The sequence below is a fragment of the Thamnophis elegans genome, chromosome 1 (assembly GCF_009769535.1).
Source record: "Thamnophis elegans isolate rThaEle1 chromosome 1, rThaEle1.pri, whole genome shotgun sequence".
NCBI classification, from domain to species: Eukaryota; Metazoa; Chordata; class Lepidosauria; order Squamata; family Colubridae; genus Thamnophis; species Thamnophis elegans.
In genome coordinates, this window is record NC_045541.1 from 122577334 (window position 1) to 122597965 (window position 20632).

At 36.1% G+C, this 20632-nt stretch overlaps 1 protein-coding gene across 1 annotated transcript in view; it reads left to right on the forward strand.

Moving 5' to 3' along the window:
- Positions 1–537: 537 nt before the first annotated feature.
- Positions 538–20632, forward strand: part of AQR (aquarius intron-binding spliceosomal factor) — a 48941-nt gene continuing 28846 nt past the window's right edge. Inside the window, exons 1-16 of the mRNA XM_032230075.1 lie at positions 538–720; positions 3041–3097; positions 3494–3534; positions 5559–5594; positions 6690–6810; positions 8348–8488; positions 9040–9108; positions 9798–9898; positions 11008–11084; positions 11780–11844; positions 12852–12968; positions 13462–13575; positions 15626–15729; positions 16665–16767; positions 18392–18512; positions 20462–20603. Coding sequence (XP_032085966.1) covers positions 625–720; positions 3041–3097; positions 3494–3534; positions 5559–5594; positions 6690–6810; positions 8348–8488; positions 9040–9108; positions 9798–9898; positions 11008–11084; positions 11780–11844; positions 12852–12968; positions 13462–13575; positions 15626–15729; positions 16665–16767; positions 18392–18512; positions 20462–20603 — 1505 coding nt within the window. The 5' untranslated portion in view covers positions 538–624. The remainder of the gene's footprint in view (positions 721–3040; positions 3098–3493; positions 3535–5558; positions 5595–6689; positions 6811–8347; positions 8489–9039; positions 9109–9797; positions 9899–11007; positions 11085–11779; positions 11845–12851; positions 12969–13461; positions 13576–15625; positions 15730–16664; positions 16768–18391; positions 18513–20461; positions 20604–20632) is intronic.

Here is a 20632-nt window from a genome sequence, read left to right on the forward strand (position 1 = left end):
TTCTCAGTTGGCAGGAATGCAAATCCCAGGATCAAATAAATATGGAGTGAGAAGATTTTGTAAGTAGAAAGTTGGAGGTCCACGCATTTTAAAATAGCCGAGGTTGAGAAACACTGACCTAAGAGATGCCATCTAACTCAAATGCAGTAAAGCAGATGTCTTCAAACTTGGCAACTTTAAGACTTGTGGACTTCAACTCCCAGAATTCTCCAGCATAGCTGTCTGGAGAATTCTGGGAGTTGAAGTCCACAAGTCTCAAAATTGCCAAGTTTGGGGACCCCTGCAGTAAGGAAAAAATCTTACAGCCCCTCCTAGTCCTCCCCTACTTAAAGGAGTCGCGTTATCATAGCAACAATCCAGGGCGCGATAGAAAAACGCTACCATCCCCTCTTCCTCCATCCTCCCTTCCCCTCCCTCTTACTTCCTATTGGTGGAGAGCGTCTTACGTAAAACGCTCCGTGAGCAAGTGGTAGTCGAAGAGCGGAAGTAATTCTGATACTCCGGGAACTGACGGGCAATTTTAATTGATGAGTGAGAAGGAGGAGGGCCTAAGGAAAAAACTTTACTATCGTGAACCCGGAAGAGGTTGACCAACTCGAGCGGGGATTTTCGTGAAGGAGCAACATGGCTGCGCCGGTAGGATCGGCGGAGTCTCTCCCTCCGCCCAAGAAGATCGTAGCCCCCACTGTATCTCAGATTAACGCGGAGTTCGTGACGCAGGTAAAGGCCGCGGCGGGAGATAAGGCTGCCCTGTAGCCCGGACTGGGCTGGGGTTGGAAGGAGAGGTGTAGCTTTGCTTTGGTTAGGGTTTCTTGGAAACTCGCTTCCTCCCAGCTTCCTTCATATCTGGAAGAAAGGAGAAATTTCCTGACAGTTAAAACAATTAATCGATGGAACAAATTGTCTCCAGAACTTGAAGTTTCTAAGAAGAGATTGGACAGCCGTTTGTCTGCAATGGTATAGAATAGGATAAGATAGGGATGTATTGGGCTGGGATAGGGATGGATTAGGCTGGAATAGGGATGGGATAGAGATTGGGATAGGATTGGGATGGAGTCGGAATAGGGATAGGAATGGAGTTGGGAAGGGATTGGAATAGGATTGGGATGGGATAAGGATAGGATTGGGATGGAATAAGAATAGGATTGAGATGGGATAGAGAGTTGAATGAAATAGAGATAGGATTGTGATGGAGTAGGGATAGGATAGGGATGGGATAGGGATAAAACTGGGGTGGGATAGGGATAGGATTGGGATGGGATGGGATAGGGATAAAATTGGGATGGAATAGGGATAGGATTAGGATGGGATATGGATAAAATTGGGATGGAATAGGGATAACATTGGGATAGGATTGGGATAGGATTGGGGTGGGATAGGGATAAAAATTGGGATGGGATAGGTTTGGAATGGGATAGAGATTGGAATGAAAGAGATAGGATTGGGATGGAGTAGGGTTAGGATTGGGATGGGATGGGATAGAGATAGAATTGGGATGGGATAGAGATTAGGATGGAATAGAGATGGGATAGGGATGGAGTTGGGATAGGATTGGGATAGGATAGGGATAAAATTGGGATGGAATAGGAATAAAAATAGAATTCGGCTAAGTCTGATTAGACCCAGAAGGAATTTGTCTCAAGTGCATTTGCTCTGAGTGTACATACACTAGTGATAAGTTCATTGTCATTGTAAGAATACATTCATCATAAAACATTAGTTACAACACTTAATGATAGTCATGGATGCTAAATAAATAATCAACATAAATCATACTAGGATACTAAGTAGAGAATATCAATCAGAAGAGCTTCCTGCCTGAGCAGGGTGGTGATGATGGTGGTGGTGTTTGGACTGGAAGACCTCCAAGATCCCTTCCACCTCTGTTATTCTGTTCTGCTATAAGCATAATAAATTCTCATATGATTCTGGTAGCTTTTGTTCAGAGATTTTAATGCAGTTATCTGTTGCAACACCGACAGAACTGTGTTTGGGGATTTAGCATCAAATCAAAGGCTGACATATTCTGTTCTGTTATTCAATTTCTGGGTAAGCAACTTTACAGAAAAGACATATAATATGTTGTTACAGCAAGTGGTTATAATTTTAGATATATGGTTAGAATTGACGACCTTGAATAAGAAAGAAACAAAAAAACCCCGCTCTTATACCCAGTTCCCTGGCTATTGCTAAACCCCCCTGCTATTTCCTTCTTAACATCTGGCTTTTTAAAAAACATCTTGTGGGGGGAAAGAGAGTCCACCACTTCTTGAGGCAAGCTGTTTTGTTTTTTTAAAGCTTTAGTTGTTAGAAAATTGTTTCAGGTTCTAATTTAAAACTGTTGTTTCTTACATGCTTTGGAACAAATCTGAACAAGCTGACCTTATATCTGACAGTCCTTTGGATAACTGAGAAGAGCTTTCATAACTCCCAGGAATCTTCTCTCCAGTTGTCATGCCAGATTACTTATCAAATGAAAACTACAGTTAGTCCTTGGGTTACAACCACAATTGAGCCAAAATTTATGTTGCTATGTGAAATATTTGTTAAGGGTGTTTCCCCATTTTACAACATTTCTGGCCACCATTAAGTGAATCATTGCATTTGTTAAGATAGTAACGTGGTTGTTAAGTAAATTTAGTTTCCACATTGACTTTGCTTCTCCGGGGGTTGGAAAAGCTGATCACATAACTCTGAGACACTGTAACTGTCATAAATATGAACCGATTGCAAACTACCTGAATTTTGATCATGTGACATGGGGATTTTTGCAATCGTAAGTATGAAAAACAGTCATGTCACTTTTTTTGTAACTTGAATGGTCACTAACTGAAACATTGAAAATTGAGGACTACCTGTATATAGTGAAATGCAAACTAACCCAAGAGTGGGTTATTAGATTAAACTATCTAATATGTCTTCATATTATTTTTCTAATACACTTTTAATCTCACATAACAGTATATATTTAACATTGTAAATACAGCAATACAGTGTATATGAATAGTATAATTGAATGATGTAACCTTTTATTTTGCAGCTGGCAAATAAATATTGGGCACCGCACGTCAAGAAAAAGCTGCCATTTGAATCAAGGGTAATTGTTTAAATATAATACTTAGTAATTTGTCCTTAACTTGACAATAGATATCAAAAATAAAAAAATGTTTAATTTGATAACGATCAATATATCAATCTATTTTTTGTAGTTTATATCATTACTGTAAAACAATATTGATATTACTCTTAAAATTACCTAGCAAAAATTTTAATTTTGAAAGTTTTTTTAATTACTTTTTTTATTCTAGATGCATTCTTATTTTTAACAAGATGTTTGTAAAATTTCTGTAGTAATAAAAAAAAGTAATTGCAATAACACTGCTGGGTGATTTATTGCTTATTTAGTTCCTTGCGAATTCAGATTACTGGGAAAAGGGAAATATATAAGACAATCATTTTACTATACATTTCAATCTTTTTTCTTATTTTTTAGGTTATTGAAGATGTGTATGGAAAAGAAATTGTTAGGTCAAAGTATGTATTATGTACTTATGAATAACTGCCAAACTGCTTATTTGATAGATATATTTTATGCATTTTAAGTAATGATGGCATAATAAAAATGACTTGGTGTGAGCCTTTTTCTTCTATAAATTGTACTGCATGGGCAGTTTTATTCACTGGAATAAATAAAGTGGTAATCCAAATCAGGCCTTTATGAAGCATATTTGTATAGAAAATGTATTATTATACCAGTATATCACAGAAGTGAATACACCCCCTCACATTTTGTAAATGTTTAAGTATATCTTTTCATGTGACAACACTGAAGAAATGATACTTGGCTACAATGTAAAGTAGTGAGTATACAGCTTGTATAACAGTTTAAATGTGCTGTCACCTCAAAATAACGCAACACACAGCCATTAATGTCTAAACCCCTGACAACAAAAGTGAGTACATCCCTAAGTGATAATGTCCAAATGGGACCCAAGTAGCCATTTTCCCTCCCTGGTGTTATGTGAGTTGTTATAAAGTCGCAGGTGTGTTAAATTTGGAGTTATCCCTCTCACTCTCTCATACTGGTCACTGGAAGTTCAACATGGCACCTCATGGCAATGAACTGAGGCTCTGAAAAAATGAATTGTTGCTCTACATAAAGATGGCCTAGGGTCTAGGCTATAAGCAGATTGCCAAGACCCTGAAACTGAGCTGCAGCATGGTGGCCAAGACCATACAGCGGTTTAACAGGACAGGTTCCACTCAGAACAGGCCTCACCATAATCGACCGAAGAAGTTGAGTGCCCTTTCTCAGTGTCATATCCAGCGATTGGCTTTGGAAAATAGACGTATTAGTGCTGCCAGTATTGCTGCAGAGTTTGAAGGGATTGGGGTGGGTGGGTGTATCAGCCTGTCAGTGTTCAGACCATATGCAGCACACTGCATCAAATTGGTCTGCAGGGCTGTCCCAGAAGGAAGCCTCTTCTAAAGATGATGCACAAGAAAGCCTGCAAACGGCTTGCTGCAGACAAGCAGACTATGGACATGGATTTCTGGAACCATGTCCTGTGGTCCAGTGAGGCCAAGATAAACTTATTTGGTTCAGATGGTGTCAAGCATGTGTGACAGCAACCAGGTGAGGAGTACAAAGACAAATGTGTCTTGCCTACAATCAAGCCTGGTAGTGAGAATGTGTGTGGTCTGGGGCTGCATGAGTGCTGCTGGCACTGGGGAGCTACAGTTCATTGAGGGAACCATGAATGCCAACATACTGTGAATATGAAGCAGAGCATGATCCCCTCCCTTCGGAGACTGGGCTGCAGGTTAGTATTCCAATATGATAAGACCCCAAACACACCTCCAAAATGACCATGGCCTTGCTAAAGAAACTGACTGGCCAAGCATGTCTCCACTTAATAGCAGTAGCAATAGCAAACCCTATTGAGCCTCTGTAGGGCATCCTGAAATGGAAGATGAAGGTGTGCAAGGTCTCGAACATCCACCAGCTCCATGACAAAATACTGACACTTCATCACTTAGGGATGTACTCACTTATTGCCAGCGGTTTAGACATCAATGGCTGTGTGTTGCATTTACACTGTTGTACAAGCAGTATACTTACTACTTTACATTGTAGCCAAGTTATTTATTCAGTGTTGTTACATAAAGATATATTTAAATATTCACAAAATGTGAGGGGATGTACTACTGTGATATACTTAGCTGCCATTGTAATTGTTCAAGATAGCATAATATCTATATTGCAAGGGGTTTCTCCAGGTTAAGGATAAAGGTACCAGTCCTTTGAGCAGAAATTGTGTACATAGCCCAGAATCGTATGCAAGTGAGATGGCCAGTTATTTACATTCAAAAATAAATAAATTTCCCTCCCACCAAATGTTGCTCATACCACAGCTCTAGGCAGCAGAGCTCATAATGAGGGATATAAAAGTTGCAATTTAGAAATATTTGGAAGCCCTTGGGTTATACATGCCTGGTGTAGACTCAGATAATTCTCTTTACTGATTTTAAAGTGACAATTTTTTTATTGATTTCAGATTTGCTATTAGAAAGATAATGCTACTAGAATTTAGGTAAGTTTTTTTTTTTACAGAATATAAATTTAAAATATGAACTGATTATAGAATGAGTTGGTACTAGTTCCAAATCTGATGACAGGTGATCTGGTATAGCATAATAGTTTGTTATGAATTCCTGAAGAATTTTTTCTTAAACTATTTACTCTTCAGCACAGGAGGTTTACATTAAGGGAATAGGAGGGTTGTATGAATTTATGGGTTTGATTCCAAAATTAGAGAAAACTTAACACCTCCTTTTAAAGTTTGCTTGTTAAACAATTACAAAAGATGATCACATGACCACCAGGAAACTACAACCATTGTAAATGTAAGACAGTTGTCAAGCATCCAAATGTAAATCATATGACTGCAATGGTCATAAGTGAAGAGTGGTCATAAGTCACTTTTTTCAATGCCATTGCAACCTTGAACGATCAAGCAAACAGTTTTAGATTTGTAGGTCAACTACACACACACACACACACACATATTCTTATGTTCTTGTATCAACGTTGTTTAAAAATACTGGTATATTATATGTATTACTTTGCATTTACCCATTATAAAAAGTCCTGACGGATGTGCTTCTAAATACAGTTATGAGATCACTGAATTTGAAGTGTCTGTAACTTCTAAATATGGTCCCTTTTTGGATCTGTATTTTGGAGTCAAGGTGTATTGTTTATATGTGATTTTTTGTTTAATATGTTTAATATTTGCATAATATGCCTTTCACAAAACTTTATGTCTCTTACTGAGATAGCAGACGTTTGTTTCGCTCTAATAAATTGGTGATGTGCTCATTTTTTTATTGCTATGTAGTCAATTTGAAGTAAGGTTCAAATGCATATAATGCCTGTATCAATATATGTAAAATGTCTCTATTCATTTAATGAATGGAAATTTCAAGAAGACCAATGTTTTTGCCTTATATTCTTGAATTGTTCCAATTGTCACAAATAAGTTTGCTGTAATAAGTTGTGTTGGAAGATAACATTGAAAGCTAGTTACAAGGATTATAGAAAAGTTTTCATAAACAATTCCATTGCTAATCTCCTGATTAGTGACATACAAAATGGATGGTCACTATTTTCTCCTCTTTCATTTCAGTCAGTACCTGGAAAATTACTTATGGGTGAATTATGCTCCTGAATTGTCTAGCAAAGCTTATTTGATGTCCATCTGTTGTATGGTGAATGAAAAGTTCAGAGAAAATGTTCCAGCTTGGGAGGTAATAAACTTCTGTCAAAGGAAGCAGAAACTTTGATTCTTAAGTTTCATGTTTCTTGTTAACCACTTAAAGAGTTATCAAATGTTTAGAATATACAATACATTGATTGTTCCTTATCTAAAATCACCTGCCACTATATTTTACATTGCATAATACCTATGGATAGTTTAAAAGTTTTGCAGTGGAAGCAGAATCAATGTAAAAAGAATTGTTTGGGCAGCTGAAGGCATTTTTTCTGCATTGCTGCTTAAAAAATATGCTAGAATTTAATGGAAAGTTTATCCTGTAAAATATAGTAATACAATTTTTCATTTGTATGTATTTATATTTATATATATTTATATGTTAGGGTGTAGGTATATACCAGTGGTGGGTTGCAAATATTTTTACTACCGGTTTGGGCTCGCTCCCACGCACCCAAACGTCCAGGCGGGTGGGCGGGGCCTCCCGCCGTGTAACTATTGGTTCGGCCAAACTAGGTGCAACCCACCACTGATATATACATTTGTATAATGAAAAGCAGCTTCACCCTTCTTCAACTATATGTAATCGAACTGATATGTACTTCCATGTTCACTCATGAGGAATTTCTTCTCAACATGTTCAGAGGATCTGGGAAAGTCCTCAGATTGGCCTCACTTTTGGAGGGCACAGCCAGCTTGAGCTTTGAGGTGTGGTACTTCATGTGGCTTTGCCATAAGTGAAGCCCTCGTTTGAATGATTTGCATAGGTTACAGACAGAAAGCAGATAACTACTAAAATAAAACAGTGTAGGAGCCAAATATTCTTGATTCATGAGTAAGTTGCCTCTCAGCTTTCTTTCCCTTGTAGCCAGATGGAATAGATATTGGAAGATGGCAGTGGAGGGAAAGGAAAACCATGAGGGGACTGGCCTTTCAATGGAATCCCGCTAGCCTTACTTTTCCTTTTTACTTCTTGTAGGCTGAGAAGATGCTTGTTGGCAGGTATTAGTTGAGTGAGGGACCAACCTCAATAAAGTTGAATGTCTTTGTGAATTGATTGTGTCCTTCATCTCTTAATCATCAGATTCAGTGTTAAGTACAGAGGTTAAGGAATTGGTCTATGTTATTGGCCCAATTCCTTGAACATCGTCCTTAGATTTCCACATAGGCAGCACAATTAAGATTATCCATTTATGTGCAGTTAGGAGCACATAACCTGCAGTTATGTGCAGGATCCCAACTGTCTATGCCAGGGGTGTCAAACTCATGTCGTCACGTGACGTATCGGAACTTTTTTTCCCTTCTCTAAATCCAGGCATGGGCGTGGCCAGCGCATGACGCATCCAGCTCATGGGCTGCAAATTTGACAGCCCTAGTCTATGCAAACCTTATACTTCAGCATATAAAAAGCATGTTCTAATCTTTCAGTAAAATCATAGGACTTAGGAATGAGAATATTTGTATTCATATAGTACCTGAATATGAAAGTGGGAACAAAACTTGTATTTTTCTCAAGGTCTTTATTTTCCCCAAACTTATTGACAATCTTCTTCTACTTCTGTTTTTTTGGTTAGACATTCAAGAAGAAGCCACAGCATTTTCCATTCTTTTTCAAACGTGTGCTGGTGGCCTCCTTGGCAGAGAAGGATGGTGAAATCACTCTGCAAGAGCAGACAATACTCTTGCTGTTCCTTGATCATTGTTTCAACAGTTTGGTAAATTTATTTTTCAAATATTGTTACAATTAATAATACTTTGAATGTTCAGTGAAGAAGTGTCTACTTTAATACCAATTCAGTATGGCATCATTCTTTGTTAGCATTGCTAGCCTGCTTTGTTGCCTTTTTAAAATAAAAACAACACAAACAAATTCCTCCCCTCCAAACTTTTGCACTACAAGAAAATTTAAAGAAATATTTTGAGGCATATGCTACTAAAGTGGTCAAAGAGAGGTTATGGAAATAACATAAAACCTAGAACTTGGAAGCAAATCAAGAATAGTAGAAAGTATACTGAATGTTTAAGTAGCTGCTCAGAATATTAACTTTGAATCATAATACATTTTTGAGGAATTTCAGTTCATAAAATTGGGCTTTCTTACTCTTCAACTGAAAGCTATTCTTATGAATCAGAAAGGAAATAAGTGCAGCAAGATGGAATGAATAACCATACTTTAGAAATACAGCTTGTTGTGTACTACCCTATATGATGCATCTAAATCTGTATACATTCCCAAATTCTTCTCTATTTTTTTTTTTTTTGACAGGAAGTGGACTTGATCAGAGAACAAATCCAGCAACTCATCTCCCTCCCAATGTGGATGGGACTGCAGCCTGTAAGTAGTCTAAGATAAATGATTAAAAGATCTCAGAACCTTGTGGTATAGATATAAATGTTTATATTTAGGATTACAGTGAATATACAGACAGGTAAAATTTCTGTTTTTAAGGTTTTCTTCTTTCATTCAGTTGTCTCCAATTCTTGGACACTACCTGGACAAATTTCTGCAGTTTTCTTGACAAGATTTTTTCAAAAGTTGTTTACTACTGCCTGCTTCCTAGGACATAGATAAATTCATAGCCCAAGGTCACCCAGCTGGCTTTGTGCCAAGGCAGGACTAGAACGCAGACTCAGAGTTTCAAGGCTTATGCCTTAACCACCATACTTATTTATTTGTATTATCAATTAAGCTTTTATATATAAAAAACAGTAATGTTTATTGCATGCTATATGGTTTTCTGTGCTCTTTTGTAGCTTATCCCACCTCCCCATTCATATCTGCCGAGGAAGGCAAACAAAGTTAAATTTCATTGGCTGTATCAACATACTATATGTAACCGTGGTTTAGGTTTGTTCACACTTTGCATGAAATTTTAAGCCATAATGTTGGTTTATCTCGTATTTTGGTGGGCAAACAAGTCCCTTTACCATATTTATTTTTAAATGAAAATAGGAGCATAATAGGTAATTGTAAATGCTGCAGTACTGATATTCTGAAAAATTAAACAAATCCCTCAATTCTAGGCACGTCTACAACTTGAATTGAAAAAGACACCAAAACTTAAAAAATTTTGGAATTTGATCGAGAAGAATGATGAGAAAATGGATGAAAATATACGATTACAGTAAGTTTGACAATAACCCTACCACTGTTGTTTAATAGAAGTTCTTGAGCTTAGCTGGAAACTCATTTTTTTTTCAGTATTTTTTTTTAACATAAAAAAACAACATAATTTTTTTCCCCATAATTTCCACCATCAAGATTCTTCCTTCTTCATCTGCATAGATTAGTTTCGTGGAAACTCATTTTTAAGCCATGTTGTGAGAAGTCGGGAATTGGGCAGGCTAGATTAGAAGGCAAAAGCATACAGTATGTTCCATGGCCTAGCTTCTTGCAGCAAAGCCAATCTGCAATTTATCTGTCTGCCCCCCCTCCCACCTACTCACCCTCCCCCCCACCCCTCCCCCCCATCCATCTTAAACCAAACTCCCAATAATCTGTGATGTATCCATTTAGCAAAATCCTTTTTCCTAAGTAGTTATTCAAGAAGTACATAGAAATATTAATGATGTGGAACTTCTTTTGAAAAAGTGAGAAGAAGAAACACTGAAATTTTTCTCTCTTGCCATTCCCTTCAAAATGAAAAACAGAATTTTAGAAAACATTTTGCTTGAAATGAGCCTGAAATTTTATAGCTTCTTTTTTATGACGAAACATGATGCAGCTGTCCATATGCATGTCTTGTGTAACTCAGTGGTGTTAGTGTGATGTTGATTGTATTACATTATGGACAGTTTTTAATGTACCGGAGTTTACTAATGAAAAAAAAAATTCTTTGCTGCTTTTAGTCTGTTTAGTTTAGAAAAAATAAAAATATTTTAGAATGTTTCAAAAGGTAAACATTCAAGTTCTGGGGATCATTCTGTGGCTGAAGGGTAGGAAGCTCATAATTATTAGCCACATTATTATTCATTAGCCAAAGTAGGTAACATCATCAGTATATTGCTTCTAGCACTGATCATGTTAGCTAGTTTGGGTAAGGAAAGGTCTGTAAGAAAACAACCAGACCAGAGAGCATAAAGGTTCAACCTGACCTACAAATATTCTCCTTTATTATTCAACTTGCCATAAACAACTTCTAGTCAAAGCCATTGATGAGATAGGGGCCGTGCCAATTTCAAATGGCTGCTTATGCAGAGTTCCACTGGCTTTTCTTTTGTGTGTATATTGCAGGACATATCAGGAAAGGAGATTCCTCTCACAGCTTATCCAGAAATTTATCTCTGTATTAAAGTCAATATCCATTTCAGGTAAGTAGTTGATATGGGCAAGTGCTCCCTTTCTTTAATGTCTGGCTTAATGGGTTAAGGCATAAGATTTAAAGAAACACTCTTCTAAGATCATTCTTGCCACTGTGTTCTTCCGCAGTGGAGAAAGAAGCCAAAATGGGGAAAAAAATCTAAGCTTTAATATTTCTTTGTTTGTCCTGAGCTCCTCTTTCCCTAATTCTTATAGCTGCTCTCTCAAATGGAGGGAGAGGGTCAAGATTATTGAGAGGTCTTTATTCAGTGCAGTCTTACCTTCAACTTTCTACTTGGCATTGCTACAATGTCAGAGTGAAATTTTAGCTCTACTCCCAAGCTAGTGCGCTCCACGTCTTTTGGGACAACTGCTTTCATAATTTTCAGCCAACTTGACTGAAAGCCTCTGGATTTTTACATGTAAGGTTGCTATATGTATAAAGTAAGGATATAGCAATAGCAATTAGACTTCTATACTGCCCCATAGTGCTTTACAGCGTTCTCTAGGCGTTTTATAATGTCAGTATCTTGCCCCCAACAATCTGGATCCTCATTTTACTGATCTCAGAAGGACGGAAGGCTGAATCAATCTTGAGTTCTGTCAGGATTTAACTGTGGGCAGAATTTGCCTTCAATGCTTCATTCTAACCACAGTCCCACCAAGGTCCTTGAGATAATGTATAATTGTCTGTGTTTTCTTCTAGATGCCCTCTGTATGGATAAAGTGCGCTATTGTGAAAGGTTTATTGAATTTATGATAGATTTAGAGGTAAAATAATTATAAGACAAATGCTAGTTCTTTTACAATATCATCTAGGCTATAGTAAGAGCTTTCAATGGCAGTAGTAGCTTTTTGAATAGACTTTCAAGCTGTTTGTGTGCATTGTTCATTCTGGCATTGTGAGAAGGAGAAAAAAAAAATCCTCTCAACCTATTGTACAATATATGCAATTTCATATTTTTTATAAGATACAGTATCATAAGTGTGCTTTAGCGTTTTGTCCTTTTTGAAATTGGGTAATCAAACCATGCTGCTTTTAAAGATAGATTAAGGATTAGAGGGATAATATAACAAGCACACCCAAAACCATCCTCACCTCCCAATGTATGGCACACAATTTTTTTACGTGTATTTAATGAAAAAGAGTTTTAATATTGGTCTGATTGCTAATATTTGCTGCATTTTCTTGGTTTTCTTTACTGTTGTTTTAAATGCTAAAATTTAAAATAACAGTAACAGAAATTAAGTACCAGGAATTATTCCAATTTTAATATCTTCTATTTTTAAAAAAATAAATGATTTTAGCATCTGAATAATAATAAAATTATAGCAACACCCATTATACAAAGTTAGAAACTAGCCATATGTGATTATCAATAAATACTGTTATATTTTAACTACCTGATCTCTGGATTTATTCTCTTTTTGATATTTTTTTGAACACTGGTAAACTTATATCAGGCCTAGTGTGATTTTGAGCCAAAAAAACTGTTTATCTCTGTTTAAGAGGTATCAATTTCAGTTACAATCTTTATCAGAAAATATTAATTCAATTTCTGCTACATTTTCAAAAAGTCTGAATATTTAGTTTCTTTCATTTTATCAATATAAATTAGTCCACTATAAATGAGTGAGTAAAACTTGGTTTTTTACAGCAAAACTTTTTTTACAGTAAAAATTTTAATGAGCTCTAGATTCTAACTAATGTTTAAGTAATAAATGGGGTCAAACAATGACCTGCATAACATTGTAGAGTGTGATATTTTCTTTTTTAGGCTCTGCTTCCAACACGACGATGGTTTAATACTATACTAGATGACTCCCACCTAGTTGTACATTGTTATTTATCCAGTCTAGCAAAAAGGGACAAAGAAGGACATCTGTTCTGCCAGGTGAGATTTGCTTTTATTTACTGAATTTCTTGGAATTTCATGAAGGATTGCACTATTGCAACTGAAAAGTGAGAGTGGGCAAGTCAGCATCATTTGCTATTGGTAGGAATTGATAGTGTAACAGTTATTGCCAAACTTTCCTGCCTCTGATTGTTTTTATGAAGTTTACATAGAAGCAAATAATGTTTCCTTGCATTCTAACTATTAGTTTAAGTTTAATTGTGTTTGTATTTTTCTGATGATGATCAATTTTCAAGTTATGCATCCATTTTAGAATTACTTTCAAGCCTGAAAAATTTAAAATCTAATATAAATTTTTTTCTAAATATTTTCCATTATCACATTATTCATAAATCATTGCTTAAACATTTCCAAGCATACTCTGAATTAGTGGAAATCTATAAACAATTTATAAACTACACGGATACTAGAATAAAACTTTCATGATATTAATATGTTTTATTTGGATTCACATATTACTTTTTTCTTCCAGCTTTTAGACATGCTCAAATTCTACACGGGATTTGAAATTAATGATCAGACTGGAAATGCTTTGACTGCAAATGAAATGACTACAATTCATTATGATAGAATTACTTCCCTCCAGGTAATTAGACCTTCAGGCTTCTCTAAGATTTTTTTCAAAAGTTTTTTTTTTTAAAAAAATAAAGCTTTTTATTAAACTTCATTTTGGAAAAGACTTGTTTTATATATCATTGATTATTAAGAATTTATGCTGAGGTAAAAGGATATGATAAAAGAGCCATAGTAGCATAGAATGCAGTATTGCAGGCTAACTCTGCCCACTGCTATGAGTTTGAACTTAACCGGCTCAAAGTTCACTCAGCCTTCCATCCTTCCGAGGTCAGTAAAAGATTGTTGGGGACAATAAGCTGACTCTGTAAACCACTTAGAGAGGGCTGTAAAGCTCTACGTAGCGATATATAAGTCTGAGTTCTATTGCTTTTGCTATGAAATTGAAAGCATGGGTATATATTTGGAAATACAATTTGTGTAGCATTACATTTCATATGAAAGGTATTCAGTTGCTTCTGCATAATATGAATCATATCTAGATACAGGCATTCTCATACAGGTAGTCCTTGACTTATGGCCATACATTCAGTAACTATTCAACATTACAATGTTATTGAACAAAAGGACTCATATTCTATGTGCAAAACTTAGACCCATTGCAGTGGCCCACTTCAGGTGCTTGATAGTGCACTTGCACTTATCACTGCAGGGGTGTTTCAATTATCCCCACCCACATATTCTTCCCTCATCTCAGCCATCCGTTTGGGCAACTAGTGTGCAAAGCTGGTATGACCCTGAGAGGTTTCAGAATGCTCCCTGGCCTTCTAGGCTTGGGAGGTCTTAATCTGCTCCCTGCCCACCAGAATATGCAGAATGTCCCACGTATCTTCACTTACCTTAATTGTTCTTCACCAATTACTGACAGGCATAATCAGCCTATGCAAGGCATGGTTATTTTTTCTTCTAATCAAGGCCAGCTTGCATGATTCTCCTTGTGGGCTCCATTCTCTCACTGTTTTGAAAGCCTCCTAGTTCATATCATGCAATTTAGAGAAGGAGACTTCTGAAGCACTGCTGGAATGGAGCCTGCTCTTTTTAAGTCTCCTTCTCCAAATCTTGTCATAATGGTTCAGGGCCTTCAATATAGTTGTAAGCGTTGAGAAAGCATTGAAGACACAGGATATCACATTCTGCACTGATTGTAATATCCAAACAGCCACATGTAAAGCACATTGCAAATACTTATGCAGTGGTAATGAGACTGTGATTTACTATCACTTCCTGCACCAGGTAAGGGCACAATTTGTGTACCAGCCAAAGCTGACCAAAAGTCGCTCTACACACAGCCTTCATATGCAGTTCAAGTAGCAACTACAAGTCCAGAAGCACTCCCAAATTAGAAACCTGCTGCTGCAGAGATAGTTCCTGTTAGGGATAACACTGGCACCAAAGGTGAACCTTGATGTATGAATAGCAACTTTGGGTTTAATTTGAGCCTGTTCTCTCCCATCCAGAGCCCATCCTCCAGGAGAATAATATCAAAAGCATCTGCCCCATAGCCTGGAATAGCAATGTATAGTTGGGTATCATCAGCATAGTGTAAACCCAAATTGCTTGGGGGCTTCCCACAGTAGTTTCACAGATGTTTTAAAAGCTGGGGAGGGAGGGGGAGAGATGACCTTTGTGGTGTCCCTGGGGAACCACTGAGCCAAGTTCTCCCAGACTGAAACTACCCAAAGAGAACAGACTGCATTGACTGAAAATTTCAGTAGTTGAAAAAAATAATATATGGTATCAAAATATACATACTGTTTCACAGATTAGAAGAGGATGCTAATCTGTATTATATTTTGATATATTTTATTATTAATTTTATTAATTTAGTGCTATATATTAGAGCAATAGTCAGTTCGTATGATGGGTAAATCCAATAACTATATATCATAAATGAAGAGGAAAGTGGCTAACATTAGCAATTAAACAAGCTTATAATGAACATTGTTTTATTTGCTGTTGATATTTAGCTAATTCTCAGAGGTTTGCAGTTTGTCTTGTGAATTGCAAATTATGTAGATGATAAGAATTTTTGATTCTAATCCTGATTCTTGGTTGGTTTTCAGAGAGCTGCCTTTGCACATTTTCCGGAACTCTACAGTTTTGCCCTCTCAAATGTATCTGCTGTAGATACACGTGATTCTCTGCTAAAGTTTTTTGGGCCTCTAAGGTACGTCATCATTATCATACTTTAAGGGTTTTTTTTTTAGGTAGATATTTAATGGCAAATTCTTGATTTTCATGATGATCGGGATTATTTAAGCAATGACTGGCCATCTCTTTAAGCCAAAAATCTGACTTTTTTATTATATAATTTCAGCTGAAATGGTTGCTTAAATTGAAAATACTCTGTGATTCATAACCTGTTATGTATAACTAAACTGGTTTTTTTAAAATTTAGGGCAATAATTCTCTTATTTAAAAAGAAGGATTGGAAAGTATATCTAGTTTTCCAAAAGCATGTGTAAATATATGTAAATATTTGTTAATCACAATTCATAGGTCTAGTGCTTAGCAATTTATGTGCCCCCAAAGCAGTGTAAGTTATCTGCTGATTTAAAAAAGAATCTGCGCAATAGTGGTCTGGTATGCATGTAATAACAAAAATGTAGCATTTCACATAAGGTGCGTAGGCAGTAATATGTTCAAGTAGATCTTCTTATGGCTTCATTTGATATTTAGTTATATAAGATCTGGCTTGTTTTTACAATTAAACTAAAGAACCTAGCTGTGTACAGTGGATTCATTATTTCTATCTTGATTAACCAGCAATTGCTTTAAGCACACCACTTTCTGTTTGAGCAGAATGATAAATCAATTTTGCAAGTCTTAATTTAGGAGTGCTTCCCTGGCTACATACATGAGTTTGCTCATATATATAATACTAAATCTTGATGAAGTACTTTATGCATAGTAGGTTCCTTTACCATAGCAACTGAATATGGGCAGTTTCACTATACTATAACTTTACTACTTGGAACTGTTGGACCAAGCAGATCATTCCTGGTATCTTTTTTATGATAAAAGTAAATGAAAATATTAAAATAATTAGCTCATATTTTTTTCATAAAAGCCTGGTGATTCTTAACACATTTTGTTATTTAGTCCAGATATGCTCCACCAGGTGGCATCATATCTCTGCTTACTCCCACCCCTACGTGAAGGAGAAAATACAACTTATGAAAAATACTTTCTGCTTGAACTATTGGTAAGTTTGAGTTATTCTTGCTTAAATGAATTCTTTAAGGTTTGTTTGTCTTGGTTTTGAAGAACATGTCACTTCATGACAGGCTGGCAAGTGATAGTGTATTTCCTCTTCTACTTACAGCTCTTTGGGTTATTTCAGCTGGTCATTCAGAATCTGAACTGATGATGAGCAGACAGTGCAAATAATTTGTGGTACAGGATTTGTCCAAAAAGGAAATGTCCAAAAAGTTGTGGCATCTTTAAAAATGCCATGTTTATAATTTTTAGTATTTTTCAACTTGCATCCCATCATCTTTCAACTATGTTTAATAAACACACTTACTAGAACAAAATAAAAAAAACTTAAAATCTCACTATCACAAAGAATTGTCAAGATTATTTGAAAAATGAAAACGCAATAGGATTCTATTTCATCCGTGTATGTTTCAAGAGAAAGAAATAATTCATCCTGCTCATTTCAAATATGAAAATCAGGTTGACAGGATATAGCTATCAATTTGGGCAGCTTTTAATTATTTGATTTTGTGCATTTTAATATGTCCTGTGAGAAAACAACGTGTTAATATTTTGGAAACAATGTTTGCATGGATAACGGTTTGATAATGCTCCTCTTACATTTTTCAAGGTACATAAGCTGGTATGTAGACAAGTTGCCAGCATGCTATAGTTATGGTCACATTTTGTATTGCATGGAAGTCATGCTAAATATTGTGTGACATTGTCACTCCGGACAATTTCTTGTATTTGGTGTCAGCCAAATCTCTTTACAATGTTGCTAATGTGTCTGTGGACAATTGCCATGTATTCTGTAACCAGCCCAGACCTCCTATTCAATGCTATTATTATTTAGCTTCTTTGAATGAACTGTTGAGAAATACATTTTTAAAAGAAGCCAATTATTTACCTTTTCTTTATAATAAATGCAGTCAAAACTATTACTAGTAATTTTGGAGATAGATATCTCCAATGAAGTATATTGTAAATCTCATGTCTATATTTGATGTAGTTATCAAAATGCATTGTGCAAACAGTTATTGATACAATTTTTTTTAAACCTGTCTACTAAAACAAATATTCAAGACAGCTTATAAAGGAGAAACACACACACATCATATCTACAACAATGCGTTAATTAACTAAAAGCCTGACAAAACAAATGGATTGTTACAGATTTTTTTCTTTTAAAGAATGGTAAAAAATTATTCCCTTGCTTGGGAGTAACATAGTCAACATGTCAGAATCTTCTGATCTGACATCTTTAGAAGGACTTTTTCTACAGAACTTAACATTTGGATAAGTTTTTGATAGACTGTATAGAGCAGTGGTTCTCAACCTGTGGGTCGGGACCCCATTCGGGGTCGAACGACCCTTTCACAGGGGTCGCCTAAGACCATTGGAAAACACATATTTTTGAAAAAATACAGAAAACATAAAAGAATTTTATGGTTGGGGGTCACCACAACATGAGGAACTGTATTAAAGGGTCACGCCTTTAGGGAGGTTGAGACCCACTGGTATAGAGACTAAATTGTTTGGTGCTTTCAAGTTAATTCCAGCACCTGAACATTTTATTTGCAAACAATTGGCTGGCAAGTACTCATAAAGATTTTTTTTTTGTTTTCTAGGTCTCTCGACATGAACGTAGAATTTCTCAAATTCAGCAGCTTAATCAGATGCCTCTGTATCCCACTGAGAAGATTATTTGGGATGAAAATATTGTTCCAACTGAATACTATTCTGGAGAAGGTAAAAATTGCTGAATATAACTGCCTAATATGTAATACAGCCCAGGTTCGATTCCCAAGAAGCGTATGGCTAGCTGATGAGAGCTAAATAGCTTGAAATAGATCTATACTATTCTTCCTTTATTTATTTATCAGCATAAATGCAACACAATGTAAGAAGGCAACATAAAAAAATGGCTTTCTGTCTGGATGGCTCCCAGAGTGAGTCGATAGACAGAAAAGGGAAGCAGTATGCTCTCTCCCATATAGTTTATTGTTGCAGTTACGAGCTTCCTTTATGATGTTACAATGAAAAGAGGAATTTCCAAGGGCAATGCGTTTACTAAGTATTGCAACTAGAACAGACTTTTTACATAATCATTGAAAACCTATGTCCCTAAAGGCACATAGTGGGTGCAAAATCTTATGTCACTCAGAATTGTCAGTCTGAATGGTCCAGGGCTGAAAGGGCTTTTCCTCAGACCGTGTTCTTTTAAGTGTTCTAGAAATAGTTCTACCTCAGATAAGCCTACTCCAGATTGAAACATTACAGAATGGAACCATTCCATTTCAATAATCGAAATACTGGAAATGGAATATATTGCACAGTTCTAAGAGATAATAATTAGAGAAGGAGGGAATCTAAGAGTTGGGCTATGTCATCCAGGCCCTTATCCATGTGCTGGCAGACAATTAAAGAGTGCTCCTCTTCAATATATGCTCTGCGAAATAGATTTAGGTACCCTAAAACATGAATGAGAGGACATTTCCCTTTGTGGGCAGTATATTCCTCATCCACTAAATAGGCACTGGGTCCTTGGACTACAAACCCAATCCATACATCTTTAACCTTTTAATTTAAAACTGACATTTAGGGTGTGTATAATATTAAAATATGTCCACATGGGCTTGGAGTAGACTAACTGAGTACTACTCAGCTGGGTCCATTCAGGAGTATAAATAAATAAATAAATAAATGTGTGTGTGTGTGTGTGTGTGTGTGTGTGTGTGTAGTATTTGTGCTGATAAATAAGTAAAGGGAGACTAGTATAGATCTATTTCAAGTTATTTAGCTCTCATCAGCTACCCATACCCTTACTGGGATTCGAACCTGGGTATGGCTAGCTGATGAGAGCTAAATAGCTTGAAATAGATCTATACTAGTCTCCCTTTATTTATTTATCAGCACAAATACTACACAAATGTAACAAAGGCAACAGTAAAATATTGGGCTTTCTGTCTGGATGGTCTCTTGTGACGAGCCGATGGACAGAGAATATATATATATATATAATTTGTAGGGGTGATATCTTTAGTTTCCTCACTCAAACACAGATTGCATTGAAAGAGGAAATCAGTGCATCTAATCTGCTCCACTTCTTTCAGCAAGAGTGTTTATTTGACTAGAGCCCTTTTTATGAACAATATATATGCTTTTATATGTGTCAAAATAAGTTCTATCAGAGTTTGTTGCAGAAAAAACAAACCCAGAAAGCACACACAGATAACTGATTCAGCTGGATTCACTAACTTCTTTATATACATAATAACAGATGAATAAATGTACAATAACAGTAATAGATTCTTTCAATGTGATAAAAGTGACAAGCAGAACACAAGCAGGAGAGAACAGTTTCATCTCAGAGTTCAGAGCAAACAGAGAGGTTTCAGTTTTGATTCTCAGCACAGACTCAGATCTGCTTAAGCTCCCATTGGCTGACTTAGTTGCTATGCCTATTGATTGGCTGACCTTGTTACCATGTCTCTCCTAGTCATGAATATTCTAACAAGATTTCTGCCTTGGATTTGTAAATTCTCTGTATTTCTACTCTAAATAAATTGTTCCTTTCAATTCAGTGAGACTTGCTTGCTGGTAAATAGCATAGAGTTGCAGCTGTAGTAATTAATACAAAAAATAATTCCCAGAAGAAACTAGAGATAAACTCTTTTCCCTTCCATTTTTTCTTCCAGGTTGTCTTGCCCTCCCAAAATTGAATTTACAGTTTCTAACTCTTCATGATTACCTCCTAAGAAATTTCAACCTTTTTCGTCTGGAATCTACTTATGAAATCAGACAAGACATTGAAGATAGTGTCAGTAGGATGAAACCATGGTAACATACACAGTGGTTACATTAAATAT